Source organism: Microchirus variegatus (assembly GCF_963457635.1).
Source record: "Microchirus variegatus genome assembly, chromosome: 9".
In the NCBI taxonomy this organism is placed as follows: domain Eukaryota; kingdom Metazoa; phylum Chordata; class Actinopteri; order Pleuronectiformes; family Soleidae; genus Microchirus; species Microchirus variegatus.
This window is the reverse complement of record NC_139810.1, coordinates 10,528,954-10,547,017: the sequence shown is the minus strand read 5'-3', so window position 1 is coordinate 10,547,017 and position 18,064 is coordinate 10,528,954. Positions and strand designations below refer to the sequence as shown.

At 40.3% G+C, this 18,064-nt stretch overlaps 3 protein-coding genes across 3 annotated transcripts in view; 1 reads left to right on the top strand and 2 right to left on the bottom strand.

Annotated features, from left to right (window-relative positions):
- LOC310931360 (glutamate receptor-interacting protein 2-like) overlaps positions 1–7,646 on the bottom strand; it is a gene marked incomplete at its 5' end in the record, with an annotated part of 64,572 nt that extends 56,926 nt beyond the window's left edge. Inside the window, one exon of the mRNA XM_083894489.1 lies at positions 7,475–7,646. Within this exon, the coding sequence (XP_083750615.1) occupies positions 7,475–7,646 (172 nt within the window). The remainder of the gene's footprint in view (positions 1–7,474) is intronic.
- Positions 7,647–8,789: 1,143 nt separating this feature from the next.
- Positions 8,790–11,607, bottom strand: rpl32 (ribosomal protein L32). Its single transcript, XM_083894479.1, has 4 exons — positions 11,552–11,607; positions 10,746–10,846; positions 10,456–10,637; positions 8,790–8,954 (listed from the first exon to the last, which is right to left on the bottom strand). Exons 2-4 carry the CDS (start codon positions 10,839–10,841, stop codon positions 8,825–8,827), a joined length of 408 nt encoding a protein of 135 aa, XP_083750605.1. The 5' UTR covers positions 10,842–10,846; positions 11,552–11,607; the 3' UTR covers positions 8,790–8,824.
- A 283-nt stretch (positions 11,608–11,890) lies between these two features.
- On the top strand, positions 11,891–17,934 carry ssuh2rs1 (ssu-2 homolog, related sequence 1). Its single transcript, XM_083895085.1, has 14 exons — positions 11,891–12,018; positions 12,147–12,189; positions 12,283–12,347; positions 12,924–13,022; positions 14,131–14,206; positions 14,349–14,478; positions 14,622–14,682; positions 14,958–15,079; positions 15,170–15,232; positions 15,340–15,422; positions 15,533–15,625; positions 16,055–16,160; positions 17,065–17,172; positions 17,266–17,934. The coding sequence occupies exons 2-14, from the start codon at positions 12,167–12,169 to the stop codon at positions 17,404–17,406; spliced, it is 1,170 nt and encodes a 389-aa protein (XP_083751211.1). The 5' UTR covers positions 11,891–12,018; positions 12,147–12,166; the 3' UTR covers positions 17,407–17,934.
- The last annotated feature ends 130 nt before the right edge of the window (positions 17,935–18,064 follow it).

Here is an 18,064-nt window from a genome sequence, read left to right as displayed (position 1 = left end):
ATTACTTTACAGGTGTTATAATATTTAGGCCGAAATGGGTTTTCTACTGGACTTGAAAAATGCCATTTCAGTTCCTACAACTTGTCGTGCTTTGAGTATATCAAGGCTGATTTGTAAAGACTGGACATTGGGGAGGCGAGTGCTGGAGGCCACTCAACCCATTGCCTTCGCTCTCTCTATACATCAAGTCACCACATGAGGCCAAGTGAAGAAGAAGTCTTCAGACAGCTGACAGGCATGGATCCTTTGTCAGACCCTCTTTGACTTGAAACCTTTGGGCAAATCTCTTGCATGAGGAGTGATTAAGTAAATCCAGCCTTATTATGCAAACAGCAGCATGAGTCACTCCTTAACTATGAAATTATCCTTACTGAGCTTGAATATTTTAATGAAATACAGTATATATATACAGTACATATGCATAACATGGTATTTCACACTAATTTGCACACATCCTTGCACATATAACCTGACCAGTGGCTGTGAGGCACAAACACACATACAGAAAACGAGTGACACATCACAAACATATTAGGCCTCATGCCCACATGGGCTCCTCAGGGTCCTGACAGTCCAGCAGCTGTCATCGCAGTCAAAAGGCAACATTTGCTCTGGGTTACGCTGAGCACTGCACGTGACTGAATGCTACTGTGCCTCCGAGCTCTATCTCTCTCCCACAGCCATCCTCATTCAGTCTACGACGGCCATTTCTCACCCTGATGGCTGGAGTTAATAGCCCAAACAGTGAGTTACCCAACTATTTTTGGCACTTTCCACACAGAAACAGGACTTTCCCTAAGCAACAATTTCCTTTCGCTGTTTTGACTCTTGACTCTTAACGCTATAATACATATGTCAGGCCCGTATATGGTGCTGTGACGATACCAACAAGTATACATTACAACATATACAATCACACAGACAGAATGAACCACGGCTGGCCGACTAAGGAAAGCGAATATAGATAGCAACAGTGAATGCCAGTTCAAGATAGAGGTGGGACTATGATATCTTGGTTTTCCCAAAGTAGCATATTGGTAGTCTACATGAAACCACAAGGGTGGATTTTGTGATTTTCCTATACCTGTTTTCAGAATTATAATTTCAATGCTCCCAAAACACTGGTGATTGTGTGTACGGACTCTTAAATTGTCGAGGAAAAAGTCCAGTGTGTAAGAATTAGTGACAATCGTGAGACTGCAGAATGCAACAAAAGAGAGGACTTTACTGCTTGCCCCTTTCCTTTATGAGTGTCAAGGATGTCCTTTTGCATAGTAAGTCTCTGTTTGAAAACCCTCCTTAAATCAAGACCTTTGCCGAAAGAACATATAAAAGCGCTTATGGCGCTTTTTCATTATACAGTTCACTACTTGGCACGACTCAACTCTACTCGTTTGTTTTGCTTTTCCATCGGTGATAGTACCTGGTACCTGCTGCTTTTTTTGGTACCTGCTTTGGCAAAGTTCCAAGCCAGCTGAGCCAATACTAAAATGTGACATCGACAGACTGCTGGCAACTGATTGGTCAGAGAGTGTCGTCACTGCAAGAGTCATGAGCGCCAAACAATGCTAAATTGTAGATCAGATACTTTAAAATCCCGAAAACCTTTACCAAGGAAATTGCTAAAATCTCAATATTTAATAGAGGAGTCTGGTGTATTTAGCGACAACACTGCGTAAAGCCGCTGACTGTGAGCCGAATCGCAACCCTTTCAGCCATATTTCAGTTCAGTGACTGTGTCAGAGTCATGCAGGAAGTACTGAACGATTCTGTGAACAAATTCTATCCGATTCTAACGATTCAGTTACACCGGAAAAACAACTGCTTTGACGTCACTCATTTGTGTGTTTGTGCCGCGTAGCAGTTTTGCGCATTCATGCTATGACGACCCCACCCACATTGAGGAGGAACTATGAATTAATGGAAAATGGCGTGTCTGATACCAAAGGGAATAGAGCCGAGTAGTGCTAGAACTATGCAATGGAAAATCCATTATTCTCGGACTATAAAAGTCAAACTTTTTTCTTCTGAAGCAATTATTCACCTATGCAAACATACTGTATTTATGGTTAGCATATTCAATTTGTGCCACTGAAGCTGCCTGTTACACACTGGACATTTAATTAACACCTGATCTAATTCAGGACACCGAATGTCATCCAATCAGAATGTAGGTTAAATATGGGGGGCATGACAATGAAATCATAACGCTATTTTCAGAAGTAAAACTTTATTTATAAACTGAGGCCTGTCGGACCCAGTTTTCATCGATATATCTGCCCCAAATACATGCGGCAGGGTGGTATCAGGAGCTGGTGGTTGACTCCAGTGACGCGTAAATCTCTCGTAATCTGTCACTGCCATAATGCGCACATTAGCTCACCAGTGTAGTGAATTACAAGCGTCTGCACTAAATGTAATTCATGATATTGTCTTTGCATTTAATTGGTCTTTTTACGTCTTACGTGCAAAACATGAGCAACACTTAGAAGGGATAGTTCAGGTTTTGTAGAAGGTACTTGTGTGTTGTCAGGGTGTTACGTACAGTTTTGGAATAACTTCTGGTAAATGAAGACATTCTATGACTAGTTTCAGTGGATTACCATCATCAGACTTTTCCTGAGGCTCAAGCTCATTCCTACACAGAGAATTGTGTAACGATGTGGCAGATCACCTGTTTGGATCATACTTCCAAAGAGCTGTGTGCCCTTAAATACTGACAGTGTTCTAAATATAGAGTACAGTCTGATTTTTGTTCATATTTTTAGATGGGCCTTCTTAGATGGGTGTTCAAGTTGTCCCATTTCTTTCTTCAAACCTGCAACACTGTCTTGACTGTATGCAACACAGTGACTCTACATAAGTACCTTATGCACGGCCACTTCAAAAAAGCTCACCTGACCCTTTAACCTGTACATGATTTAGTTGATTGTTCACCACCTCCAGCCCTAAACCCTTTACTGACACCCCTCCCTCCCTCACTCTGCATTGCAAATACCACAGTGTGGTCATCTTACCAGTGCTGTTCTTGTTGTCCCTCCTGAGACCACACAGCATGGCTGTGCTTCAGTCAGAGCAGGTAGAGTGACCTGCTGATCTCCACGAGTGGACACACACAACTCAGCTTCCACTTGAGACTAAAGCAGGAGACCCGACAACTGGAGTCTCAGCTGCTCAGATAAAACATAACTCCATCTTCATGTTTTCCTCCAGTCCAACATCTGTTTAACCTTTGTCCCTGGTTGTAAAAACCCAGTGGAATCTGCAGCTCCTGAGGGCAACTTGTGATCCTCAGATGGCTCCAGATCCCTTCTCTATTAATCTGGGTGCTGAGAAAGATGTCAGCGTTGAATATTTCTTCTTAGAGCTGAAAAATATGCTTCTAATAAACTCTGTGTTTCCATTAAATCCAAAGCAGGGGCAGAAATGGTTCGGGCTCTCCTGCCATCTTGCTGTGTTTCTGCTTTTGAGCTAATCTTACTAATCATTCGTCCTTTTTCCAGAGGATTTATCATCCCTTGCTCATGCACATGAGCTCACACATAACCCTGCTCTCTCTCTCTCTCATACAGAGTGAGTGTGCTTGCTCTTTCCTTTTCTCTCTTACTCTCTCTCTCTCTCCCTCTGCCAGAGGGGTTCAGTGAGGCAGGCACACACGATCGTCACTCCCACCCCCAGTATAGTACACACCACACATGCACACACATACACACACACACACAGGTTTGTGCAGCTATCCTTTTAAGGACAGTCACTGGCTTGCATTGATTTGAAAAGCCTAAACAAATTGACGTCCCTAGCCGTAATCAGTGAATGCCTGAACCTAACCACATTTCAAATCTTAGTTCTAAACTTAAGGTCCTCCGAAATGAGGCTCTTCCTCATTAGGACTAGGTCTACAAGGCATACTGGTCCTGACAAATATGAGAACAAGCACACACACACTCGGCTCAGATTAGATGTGACAAAACTGCTCACACACCACACGCACTGAAATCTCGTCACAATTAACACCACCTGCACATTCATTGTCAGACTGAGCCTTTCACAGTCACGTTTCTCTCTCTCTCTCTCTCTCTCTCTCTCACACACACACACACATACACACACACCAGCAGCAGCAGATGAATAATCCTTTGCAGCTGTCTGTGTGAGAATATGTGTAACAGTTGAAATTCTTTAACAATAGAGTGCAGCACGTGGTGGTGACAGATTCACACTGACATCCTGTGGAGATAAAAGTGTAGAAAAAAAGTGCAAATGGAGACGAAAAATGTAAAAGAGTCAGAATGTGGCCAAATGTGCTTGTGGGGAAAATCGGTGATGGTGGAAATGACCCTCAGAGGCCGCCTGGGACACCTCCACCCAAACACAGAGGGCCTTATGGGTCTGCTGACGGTCCCACTGTCACACCTGTCTCACCATTTGTCAGACACACAAGCTTTAACACCTCCCACTCCATAACCTCACTGCAACCACCCCCAACAACAAATGCCTTTTTCCTCCAACCTCACCAGCAGCTCTCTCTCTCATTCTCCATCTGCATCACTTACTGTATTTTAGTCACTATACAGGCAAATACATAAACACTGGGGCTGCAAACAACACTGACCATGTACTCGCACCCTCATGCATGTTGCGGTGTGGAGTGACCACTGAAAGTGTATTTCCTGTTGCCAGTAGGTGGCGCACTGACTGGCTTAGCAGGTTATCATTGTGGACCGACTGGCCCTTAAAAGAATAGAGACTGCTGCACCACCATGGTTACCGCGGTAACCCACATACAGATCAAAGGAGAAGGGCAGTCTATGTCTGAGCAGATGCCTGCTGCATGACTAGTGGGAACACAAAACTCTATCCCAATTTCTGCATGTTTTGGCACTTTACCATTATACAGTTCTAGCACTACTGACCTTGACTCGACTCTACTCATTCTTGCTTTTCCATTCGGGATAGTACCTGGTACCTGGTGCTTTTTTGTTACATGCTCTGGTGAGTGGGCCATACGGTTGGTGTAATGGTTAGCACGCTTGCTTTTGCAGCAACAAGACCCGGATTTGAGACCCAGTTGGAACAAGGGCCTTTGTGCATGGAGTTTGCATGTTTTCCCCGTGTGTGCGTGTTCTCTGGCTTCAAAATGAGATTGAATGTGAATGGTTTTTTGTCCCTATATGTGTCCCTGCGATGGACTGGCGAACTGTCCATGTGTAACCCCCCCTATCGCCCTTTGTCAGCTGAGCACCCCCGCGACCCTCTTGTGGAGGATAAAGTGGTACAAAATGGATGGTCTGCGAGCTTCCAAGCGAGTTGAGCCAAAACTAAAATTAAAATGTGATGTCAACAGACTGCCGACTGGTCAGAAAGTGTTGTCACTGGAACAGCGAGCATACATGGCTGCTGTCCACAAAAATAAACTGTGGTCCTTCGATGAGGTGCAAATGTTCCTGTGTTTGGTGGCTGAGAGGATCCAGTGTGTTTGTGTCACATATAAAACAACATCACAGCAGTTGTTGAGGAGGTACTATGAAGTAATGGAAAATGATGTGCCAGATAGTAGAGTCAAGTCAAGTAAAGTACTGCTAGAACTGTATATGGAAAAGCGCCATTTGTTTTTTTGTGGATGGGAAGGCCCTCAGAAGTGCACACCAGTCAACACTGGAGTCCTAATAAACAAGGCCCAAAACCAAACGGCACAAAAAAACACATTGTGACTTTTTACCACCTACGCTACCCTCATTAGTAACATTTTATAATAAGTACACGCTAGCATTACTAAATATTGAATTCATCATTTATAACGCATGAATCCTCATTAGTATTGTATTTTGGAAATTAGTTGAATTAACTCTTTAAGTGTTACTTAAACCCTGAAGAGTTAAATGTTTAATTGTCTTATTGGTTATTAACAAAAGTGTTGTTAAATTGAGGTGTTACTTTAGCACTGCAAAATTGACTGTGACAATTACATTCAGAAAGTAATATAAAACAATATGAAATTCTGTTTCAATGTTGAATATTACAGATCTGTAAACTTGTTACAAATAAACATTTCCATATTTTCACCTGCTGGTGTATGAAGTCTAATTAGTCCGCTGGTGGTGACTGTGGACACAAAGATCCTCAGTGTGGATCTTTTCCTCTGAGACTTTTGTCCTCAATAACCCATTTAGAGTGAAGTCATTCAGTGCAAGACAAATTAATTCACTTCAGAACAGAAAAAAGAGAATCAGGAGGCAAAGAAATGTGCTGCACTAATAACAAAAAACCCTCAGAGAACACAGACGTAAATGTTGGGGTGGGTAAAAACAATTGACTCCTTAATATACATTATTTATGTTAAAATAGCCATAATGAAGCTCAGAAACTTGAGCCTCCTCATTGATTAAACTGAACCACACTGTCATCTTGTGGTGATCAGCTGTAGTTGCATGTGATCCATTTTCTACCGCTTTATCCTCCATATGATTGTCACTGGTGCCAATCTCAGCTGACATAGGGCAAAGGGCAGGGTGCAATCATACAAATATATATACATGAATGAATGAACGAATGAATGAATGAATGAATGAATGAATGAATGAATGAATTAATTAATAACCTTCTGTGCTCAGTTGTAAGGAGAAATTTTAGGAGAGACACATTTTACTCTATTATTTCCTCGGATAAATCTGGTGACCCTTGGGGAAAAAAAACTTTAACACACTTAAAGGTGCCGTATGTAAGAATGTGGCCAAAAACGGTTACTACACTCAAATTCAGAATACCGAGGTCTTTTAGGTTTAATTTTTTCCACCATTGTAGCTCAGACGTAACCGCTCAGCAGCTGAGACTCTACTGACTGCAATGATTGGTAGACGCGGATAGGTGGCGCCACATGCCAAAACATTATTTCAAAACATAAACATGATTTGTGGTCTGCAAAAAAAATGTTTTCATGCAAGTATTTTGGCTGTACTGTTGTTGTTGGTGAGTTCAGTATGTTATATGAACATTATTCCTGAGTCTCTGTGACATATTCGGAGGATTTTATGGCCAGTTGCTTTAGATTTATTACATAATGAACCTTTAAAGTAATTTAATCATGTACAGATTAAAGTCCTTTTGCATCAGCGTTAGTAATTCTTTGTGGTCATCGTTGCTCCAGTAGATGGCGCCCTAGACATAGCTTATATAGCCTATGTCTAGAGATCTCTTTGCATAATCGGAAAAAAAGGAATGGACCAAATACAGCCAAAATAATAGGAATCATAAACAGTATCAGCTGTAGGCTGCACTGATTCCTATGGTGTCCAAAATACACTTGTATTAACTTATCAATACATTTCAGAGTGATGTAGATATACAAGGTAAAAAAAGTATTAACCTCTGCATAAAATTGACAAAACATAACCCTTTGACATACCTTTACACACAATATTAAAGTAATTGAATGCATCAAACCTCCCTAAAGCATGGATGTTTTTTTGTATCTTACCTCTGCCTTTGATGATGCCAAGACGACATCTGAGAGAAAAAGAGAACATCCTCCTCTTTCCTCCTAAGGACCGGACACTTTTCCTCAGGTTTTCTGACTGAGGGAAGGCAAAGGAGAGCTGCATGGGAGTGAGGCGGCCCTTTCCAAACATTACCCTGGATGACATATTCATTTTATGGCCCGTGACAAGCAAACAGAAGGATTCTGTCCTCTCTGTGACTCTTTCACCATCTCTGAGACACTGCAGTCTCCGCTTGTCCTGCTGTTCTCGTGTCCTTATCCCTCTCTGGACGACCTCCAGGCCTCAGCCTCAGGTGACTCTGAGAAAAAAAAACAGTTAAATATTATCATCCATCAATCTTCCACATAAAAACTGACCGGTCACATCAATGTGATAGTTTTCCCCCCCGTCTCTGGTATATTTTGTCAGTTTTACATGGACAGATGGCAGAGAGATCAGAGCTGTGGGTCACAGCTTGGCGGCCAGAATGCAGTGGAAACCTTCTCTGCAGGGTGTCCACTCACATCACAACACAATCACAATCATGAGAGCTGGTCATTTCACAGCATTGAGACATAAATATACAGTATATTCCCAAAAAATAATACTATAGTTTTACACAAATTTAGTGATTAAAGATAACCAATTAGATTAACACATTAGCTTAGACTTTGGTGCCAAAGTCAGTCTTGCCATTAGTCCAAACCCTGAGGAATGCTGCGATCTTCAAAGAATCCATGACTAATGGCTTACTCCGCTCTGGACCAGAAGATCCAGTAGGTTTGTGATGACAGTGAAGAAATAGAGGGTGTTACGTTCAAACAAGGCCAAAAATGAGCAACACCCCTTTCTCATGAAGTCCCATTTAACAGTGATTAAAACCACCTCTCACACCATTATATGCAACATCAAAATACAGTGGTGTAAATAGTACCACTGTAATGGCTCCAAGATATTTGGGGTAACATGAATACCCCCAAGTATTTTCTACACACAAACATGAGATTTCTTTATCATCATCTAGTGTATTATTAATAGGAAGAGACTGCAGCAAAGCTTTACAAACATGAATTTCCTTCAGAAGACCACATCTTCAAGGCGTCTTCCCCCTTGTTCTGCTCCAACATCCAGTCATCTGGAATGAAGTGACTAATAACCTTTTTACTCAAGAGAAAACCAACTAGCAGCTGTGAAGCCTTCACCAACTCTGTTATCAGCATAAGGATAAACAAACATGGAAGTAGTTTGTACACATTTTGGACATTTCCTGGCTCATGTTCGTCACCCCTGAGAAAAAAACAATCCAGAAACCACTTTCAATTTTTAAACATTTATTGTGAATAAGCAGTTTATTCGTTCTCCTCGCTCCTGAGCCTGGCGTTGGGGTTGGTGATCTTGATGGCCAACTGAGCTGCTCTCTCAACGATCAGCTTCCTGTTCTTTGAGGAGACGTTGTGGGCGATCTCAGCACAGTGAGTCCTACAGAGGCCAAGGAAAAAAAAAAACATTAGTTGCAGACAAATGACTAAAATGTAATGTTATACCTCAAGTCTACTCACTCCAGTAGTGAGCATTAAATAACAGAAGAACAGCCCATGTTAATACATGGTTACATAAGTTACAATCTCCAATGCCATGAAAGCTGCTCACGACATATTCTGTATTTCATGGCGCAGTCTGTCAAACTCTGCAGCATCATCATGACGACAAACACGTGTCCCTTCACTGAAATCTCCAGGATAATGTGACTGCACATAAAATGGAATGTGATTTGGACTGTGGTTGAAGTAACTGCTCACATGTGCTTCACCTCTAATCGACAGTTTTACTTCCTGGTTTTAAAAACCTGGAGCATAAACTAAAAGCCCATCCCATTTCAGCCCCTTCTTGATGAGAGTAATGCTATAGCCAATGGATTGATGTTGTAATCGCCGATTCCTATATTTTAGATTACTGGGTCACATATGGTATATTACTGTAATCTGAGGATAATGATAGTTTGACAAACATCTTCAAATTTTATACTGCTCCAAACTGACAGTTACATTTAATACATGCCCAATAGAGATATGAGGAGATTTTCTGTTACAGACCTCACCAACACATTGATCTCTGTGACATATTTTAAACCAAAAAATGATTGTTGTCCTTACTCTTAAAACACTTTATGTAAGACAAAATGTTTGTCACACAAAAATCCAGTGGCAGCTATGATTGTTGTGCCATTGTGTGTCAAATTGTAGAAAATTACAAAAATAGACCAAGTAATAACTAAATTCCTGAAATAAAGTAGAATTGAGTATTGCTTCTGTGTGCATGAAGAGACTTTTGTCTTAATTATTAAATCCTAATTGTATTTGAGTGATAGTTTCACGACCATTACCATTACCAGAAGTCAAAACCTCAGTCATGTCATCCTTGTTATGGTTCTTTTAAATCAATTCTCTTGTCAATTTAACAGAATTATTGGGAGGTAAATAACTGATTTCAATGTTGCTCAAGACAACGGACATCTTGAAACAAATGCAAGTTTTAGTCTTGTAAAACATTTAACCTTAAGCATATTTTTTATTAAATGACCAGTACCTGGACAATGTTAGCAACCATCAAATATCTAAATTAGAAATTAAAATATATAAAACCATTGTTCTACAAATGTTTGCATAAAGTCTGAATCCAATCTGAGCAGGTCCAGTTCAATATTGTATGGATATAACAGACTAGTCAAAAACTAGCTAGCAGTGAGATATGTTAAACAAAAATTATGCAACACAGGAACAACAGTGTAAAACATTTCAAATAAGAACAAATTACTAATGCTGTAAATACATGTTGACCACAACATTAGGATTACTAGAAAACACAACCAATATATGCACTTCTCAAATGCTCTCGACAAACCTCTTGACAAACCAACAAAAAGACATGCAGGCATTTTACCAATTCAATTAATTTTACAGCATGTGCAAGCTTAACTCACTTGTTGCTCATCAACAGGACCTCAAGTTCCTTGATGTTATGCACCAGGAACTTTTTGAAGCCAGATGGCAGCATGTACTTGGTCTTCTTGTTGCTACCATAACCAATGTTGGGCATCAACATCTGACCCTTGAAGCGCCTGCGGACCCTGTTGTCAATACCTCTAGGCTTGCGCCAGTTTTTCTGCGGAAGATACAGGGAGGATATCCAAGGATTTAGATGCTTGCAAATCAAATTTGAACATGAAAAGGGCCATTCAACACTGTAGGTTTTAATGTAATCATAACTCACCGCAATCTTAACATATCTGTCAGACTGATGGCGAATGAACTTCTTTGTTCGTTTCTTGACAATCTTGGGTTTCGTGAGGGGTCTGAGGGCTGCCATGGTGACTGAAGAGGGGAAAACATTAGAATGTTATGAGTGATTTGATTAATACAACTAAGACGAAACGTGTTTTGTGCAGCAAGCTATACAATATCAGTAGCTAAGGAAGTATATGGCAGCAGAACTGGTTTTGTATGATCTAGCAATTCCTTGGATCTACAAACCAGAGAACTGACGACATGCATACAAGCTTACTGCTGTCAATTCATAGTTACATTTATGAACTACTAGCGGTCACTGAGCGTCTGGTTAACAGCACTCAATCGTGAATTCACGATTCACTTTGCAGTGAGCATCAGCGTAAACGTTTGAACGGCTACATCTAGCTATGGGCTATCAGGCGTTTAGCTAGCCATCTCGCTAGTCATAGTAGTCAAATTATGGCTGTTTAACATTCAGTCTGATTTGGTCTAACTATTATTTTACATAGCAAAATGTCGACATTGTAGAAAACGCAACGCCGTTATTCCACAATGCTTATCTGACAATTACTGAACACGACAACTCCATTTCACCGTGAGAGACATGGCAGCCGCTTTAGTTAGCATAAGCCTCGCTCAAAAAGGACCCGTTAAAACATATTCATAACAGACTAAATGGTCAATATAATCAACCACATTTAGATGTAACGTCTTAAAATGAAGAACCAATTCGCGATGGTCAAATTATGCCTTAAATCGCGTGGATTATCATAGATTCTATCGACTCACCCGCCGATGGAAATCCAAAAGGGACTTCAGCGACGCCGGAAAGAAAGAAAAGGACTTCCGAGAGTGCAGCAAAGCCTTATGGGTAGAGTAGTTCTTTGTATGGCAAAAGGGGAAGTGGAACTAAAAGCTGTGTGTGTTGTAAAGATGTGCCAGGTGAAACAATGTCAACATTGTGGTGTATTGTTGTTTTACTAAATGTTATAATATATATCAAACCATACACACAAATGTACGACCACTGGCAGTCACTGTCGGTTATGTTTTGTTGCGCACTTCCTGATCAGATGTGGGTGTTTTATTTGGGGGGAGATCAGAAGGGGCGTCAATCCACGGAGTCGACGGATAAATAGGCAGAAGTAAAAAACAACAAGGACATACTCAGCGCAACTACAAGGGAGTTCCCGTTTTAAAAAAGAAGAGTCAGCTGACTGACAGTAACTGCGCGCGAGGGTGGAGTATGATTATAGGTAAATGATTGTCTGTTGTCACATGATGATTTGGTAGCTGTGGTTGTGTGGTAGTCCTCTTTTTATTTACTTTGCCTGTGTGCTTTATCGAGGTTGAACCTCTTTTTTTTTTTTACTTTGTCGTGTAGTTGTGTTCTAGTGCCTTTGGATGGAATCTCTGCCCATCATGAAGTGAGACGTGTCTCTCTTTTTGTTTTTTACTTTCACACTGTTACTCGCGTTCATTTCCCCTCTGGCTTAACTTTCGTTTCCCGTTATTTGCAGTAACCAGATCAGAAACTACGGCGTAGCCAACCCTGGTTATGTCCCAGCAGCTGAGGGAGGACCCGGTAAGAAATCTTTAAAACACAGTATTTCTATTGTTGGGCTTAAAGCAAACATATACTTTGTGACGTGTGTGTCTATATGTATGCTGTAATCATATTTTGTAATCATAATATAGTGTCGCTTCCGGTGTTCAGTAAACGCGCACACCTCAGTGTGACGTCATTGGCTACGCAGGTAAAGTGAGGCTGGCAGCGCCGGGATAGTGTCAGGAGTTACTCTAGTGAAGTTACCCAGTGTGTTAAAGGCTGTGTGTGTTATGTATGGTTGATTAGTGTTGCTTCCAAACGTGTCAGTATGGATGCTGCTAATTCGGGACAGGGTAAGTCAATCACTCTGTATTTCTGTACTAGTGTGTGTGTGTGTGTACACTTGTGTTATGTACTAAACAAATGACCATTTGCTAAACCAAATAGTTCAGCCTTGTCACCCGAAACCTCATTTAAGGTGCCTCTGTGTGTGTGTGTGTGTGTGTGTGTGTCTATGTTGTCTGTAATGCGTGAAACCTTTATGAGAATTGGAACATTTGAAAGGTTTTTTTTTCTGATTATGACTAAACTGGTTCTTCTGGTTTGTTGCAGCAATGTTTGCCCCACCCGCCGCAGACGGCCCCAGCGCTCCTCCAGTCGGCATGTTTGACAGCATGCCTGGCTATGAAGGCACCGTGGCGGGAGGAGGAGGTGAGCAAATACCTGCCTCTCTCTGAAGTCATTTTTGCCCCACTGACAACCTATGAACACTGATTTCAGACTCTGTGGTCTCCTGTTTTTTTAATAACAGGGCTGCTGTGATTCTGGTTCTTAAATGTGAATATTAGAACTGATTCATTTTTCAAGACATTTGAGAACATCAACATTTTGAGTTTTGGGAAAAACAGATCAGCATTTTCCGATATTTTATGGACCAAACAACTAAATCGACAAATCGGTAAAATAATCTACAGGTTAATCCATTTTGAAAATAAGAGTTAGGTGCAGCCCTAGTAATTACCACACACAGTACAACTATCACTTCTGTACATAATGTGATCATTTTTTGGCTTGTGAGCAACACAATGTAATTGTTTCTTTGTTTGTTTTTTTAATCCTTAAAATAAGCTTCACAGTCATTATTGTGATGGGTTAGTGGTATGTAACAGGGAAAATTAGTATTTCTTCCTGCTTTGTACCCTGAACCTCATACTGTGTTTGATTTGTGAGTGAGTGGGAACACAGTGTGTTAGTTAAAGAAAAAAAAAATATATATATATCAAGTTATAAAATTACCACAAGGACATCAGAAATTAAGGATACATTAAATTTAAATGCTAGTTTCATTGGTAAGATGTACCATATACAAAAGTATAAGATGTCCCTCTGCAATCTAAAAAACACAATGATGCATTTAACATCTTTCCATGGCCTATTCAGTTGGATTTTCTTAAATAGTAACTCTGCTTAAATGGCGTTGAATTAAATCATCAGAATGACACAAATATGTATGCACTTGGCAGATGCATAACATACATTATTACATTATTAGTCCAATAATATAAAAATACAGTGAGTTGTTTTTCACTAAACATCTGTTTTTAATCATTCTGAATCATTGGATTCAGCCTGCAGGCATGAAACGAAAACTTGCACTGTACTGTACACAATAGAGGAATCATATTCCTTTACAAAGCTTACACGTTTCTGAGAGGTGTTTATTTAACTGTAAGCATGGTATTGTTGTGTACAAAGGGTATACTGTATGTAAACAGGCACTTGGTTCAGTATAAACACTTTTAATTAATATCTGCTGTAGGTGGATTTCTGCCCCCTCCAATGCCCATTCACCCCCATCCTATGCCCCAGCCTGGACCTGAGCAGCCACAGTGGAAGTAAGGCGTGAGCCATTTCCTTTCTTCCATTTGCTAAAAGCTACTAAAAATCATTGGCTCAGTTTGTCTGACAAGTTTCACTTCCTCTTAAAAGATAAAACCTCATACTGTATTTTTTCTTTTTCTTTTTCACCACCGGCAGCATCCCATCTATAAGTGAAGACACTGCTCGAGATGCTTTTGTTCTGTTTGCGTCCAGCAAGTGCTGCTACAGCAAAGCACCAGCAAAGGATGGCGTGATCACTGCCATGGATGCGTTCAATACTTACAGGGTAAGAGGAGGTCTATTCTTGGATGAAACTATAGCAGGACTATGCATATTTGTGGCAATTTCCGATCACAAGTAAAGAAACACCTACAGATTGTTTAATTGTATTTAGTGTTTTAATTCCCACATTACGTCTTTTGTTTTTAGTATCGCCTGGAAACCTTCACTGAGACCAGGTCTACAGAGTGGAGCCACGAGCCATATCATGGTACATTATTGTCACTTAATGCATCATCTGTTCAGGATTAGTTTTTACATTAATTGTAAAGTGGAAAATGCTCATCAGAATGTCCCTAAGCTGATGCTATTTATATTTAAATAACATTATTTTTGCCAGGAAAAAGTTTTAAAGACAAAGATTTCAGGAGCTACAAGTAATGACATAAGTAATAATCAGAATAGTTGCTAATTCTGTTCATCAACTTATCAGTGATTTCTTTCAGTTAACCTTTAAGACCAACAATGTTGTTTTATTTGGCTCAGGTCAGCCGGTCGATGCCTACGCCCAACCACCTCCTGGACCTTGGGACATTCCTACTAAAACCCCCAGTTTTTTTGTGGATGACAAACAGGTTATCAAGGTCCCCTATACTTCATCTATGAAGGTAAATGAAATCAACACCGTGTGATGCCAAAAAGATCTGGAGAAGGAAAAAAGATCCTGTAATTTAAGATGACAAACGTCTTGTCCACAGAGCTGCCATGTTTGTGTGGGGATGGGACGAAAGCCATGCAAAGACTGTGCTGGTGCTGGGAATGTAAGTCATTTCCACAGATCTCACTAAGAGGGATTATTGAAAAGACTTTAAAGGAGAAGATTATTCATTTATATCATTATCTTCCATGGTATTTTTTCTACTTTCAGAAAGTTTGCTGGGTGTGCAATGGATCTGGTTACCGCCACGGAGAGGATCGGTGCCACCACTGCGGTGGAAGAGGAAGGGAAAAGTAAGCATTGCCCATAGATTTCAAAAAGTTGTTGTCTTTGTGCAAGAGTAACAGTTTGTTTCTTATTTATAAAATATATATACTGATAGATAGTATTTATTCTCTTGCAGCTGCAGCCACTGTCACGGGCAGGGATCAAGGCAATGTGAAATGTGTCATGGAAAACAACAGCTTCTGGTCTACATCAATCTCACTGTAAAATGGTACAGTTGCCTTATTTTTGTTTATCTGTCAACAATGCCTGACATAGACTGTGTTCAGACCTGGTATCATCATTCACCCATAGGGATCCAATCACTAGTGCTTGCAGTACAGTTGAGATGGAAGATTGTAAAAGTTTACTGTCATATGCGTCTTCTTTCACACACAAAAATGAAGTTTAGCATAAATAATATAATTATGAGTAAAATTAGACTTAATTTATAGTGCAGGAGAAGAAACCTCATACATTTGCTGTCACCATTTTGAATACTAGGTGTGTACAGATGTAATCGGAGCTGTCGACTTGTGATCAGATATCTCAGAGAGCTTAACCTCAGTCTAATCATTTATACTTATGTTTTGTTTTTAATTTGCTGATTAACACTTCTAAACAAAAATACACATCTTTTTTTTTACGGATTTGCTTTCAGGTCCAACAAGACTGACAACTATGTTGTTGAACAGTTGAGCGGACTGCCGGCGAACCACCTCAGCGCAGTGTCTGGCAAGGAGCTTTTCAGAGACACTCAGTACATGGTAAAGCATTGATTATTTCTCAGAATGAGATTGATGGGGGAATAATGTATTGACTTGCTCGTATACATCTGCATAAACAGGCAGCTGTCTACACAGGAGGGTTGCGTGTGCCAGTCCCAGCTGACCAGGGCAAATATATAGAGAAGAAAACTCATACCTATGGTCAATTTAGGGTGCCCTATTTACCTCTGTATGTTTTTTTTTTTTTGTATGTTGGTCTTTGGAAGGAAACAAGAGTACCTGGAGAATCCCATGCACACACAGGAGAACATGCAATCTCCATACAGAAAAACCCTTTGATCGAACTCGAATTGCTGAAAAACAACAAATACTCTGAAAAGATCACAAAGACATGAAGTTAACCTACCTGTCCAGTAGAAACAGCCCTATCTGGGCTTTCACCATTCAAACGCAGCACCATGTTCACTCTGGTCTTTGATCACTCTGCATCACTCTTGGCAATAGCTTTCCCAAAAATTGTCTTTCTTTTGCAACAAGCACCTGTTGTTGGCACCTTTTCTGTTATAACATTGCTGCAGTTGTCTCACGTCTCGTTGAATGTTTAGAAAGCATAAGCCCTGTCATTGTCTTCTGAGCATGCGATTATTCAATTACATACAATGATTGAATTGTGTTTTTATAGGCCTGTCCATATAACAGGTGATTGATGGGGGACACTCCGATTGTAACCAATAAACTTGGTGACATGTGTGAGTGTGAAGAGGATTTTAAGCAATAAATACAGTAAAAACCTACCTACCTTTACTATGTGGTCCATTTCAATTTGAGGGTTGAACCACAGAGAAGCACTGTGGCAGAACACATCCTGTGTGACAGCTGCTGATTATCCATTCATTTAAACAGAGATGATGGTTGAGCATGTTTTTCTGATTGTTCTGTGCAGGTATACCCAGTGATGGGTTTCCCAGATCCTGCAGTGGTGGGTGCTGCACAGCGCTTTGTCAATGAACACCAGGGAAAATACTCCCAGACATCACGCATTCTTCAACAGGTATTTTGGAATGTGTTGAGATTGTGCAATACTTGCGACGAAAAACCTAATGTTTGTGCTTGTGTAACAAGCTCTCGTTTGCTTTCTTTGCAGCGTCAAACAATAGAGCTGATTCCTGTCACCAAGGTGACCTACTTGTGGAAAGGAAAACCCCACATCTACTTTGTTTATGGGAATGAGTTCAAAGTGAATGCAGATAACTACCCTGCAACCTGTTGTTGCTCTGTAATGTGATTGCAGCTTCCATGTATGAAGATGTTTACTTTCCACGCCAATGGATATATCCACCTGTAATACTTACAAGACACAGGCAGTTATGACTTAAAGTTTGTTATTTGACAGACACATATAACCACTGAACAAGTCTGGATCACTCATTTAGTTTCTTGAGTAAACAATCATGAAGGCCACACAAAAAGTCAATATAATGTTGGCCGACTACCACAATATAACTTGTGTCAATAAAGTCATATTGTTATATATTGTTAATGCATGCATCACAGAAAAAAAATGTTTTCCTGACACAGTTTACAATATAATCTGAATTATAATCCTGTTGCATTCCTTTGACCCCTGTACTTATCTGGCTATTTCATACAGATTTTTTTACTGCACTATTTTTGTATGTTGTTAAATTCAAATTGCACCAAATGCCGTTTGTGTTTTTATGTAAATATAAATCACACGTTTAATAAATGTATATGTACTTACGAGATGAAAACATGTATAATTGCTTAGCAATGATTTACCCGTTGTAATAAAAGCCGGTTATTTCACAAGAATGTTTTGCTCGTGAGTCATTACGTCATTAAAAGTTGACCTGTCGCATGTGGAATGACGTAGAGAACGTGTTCACCATAATGATAATAAACCGTGCATACAAGGATACAGA

Excerpts from the sequence above, each read along its gene's own strand:
- rpl32 (XM_083894479.1), bottom strand. The coding sequence starts at position 10,841 with ATGGCAGCCCTCAGACCCCTCACGAAACCCAAGATTGTCAAGAAACGA. Across the intron at positions 10,638-10,745 it reads ACAGATATGTTAAGATTGCG|AAAAACTGGCGCAAGCCTAG; the intron begins GTGAGTTATGAT and ends TATCTTCCGCAG. Across the intron at positions 8,955-10,455 it reads GTCCTGTTGATGAGCAACAA|GACTCACTGTGCTGAGATCG; the intron begins GTGAGTTAAGCT and ends TGGCCTCTGTAG.
- ssuh2rs1 (XM_083895085.1), top strand. The coding sequence starts at position 12,167 with ATGGAATCTCTGCCCATCATGAA. Across the intron at positions 12,190-12,282 it reads GAATCTCTGCCCATCATGAA|TAACCAGATCAGAAACTACG; the intron begins GTGAGACGTGTC and ends CGTTATTTGCAG. Across the intron at positions 13,023-14,130 it reads CACCGTGGCGGGAGGAGGAG|GTGGATTTCTGCCCCCTCCA; the intron begins GTGAGCAAATAC and ends TATCTGCTGTAG.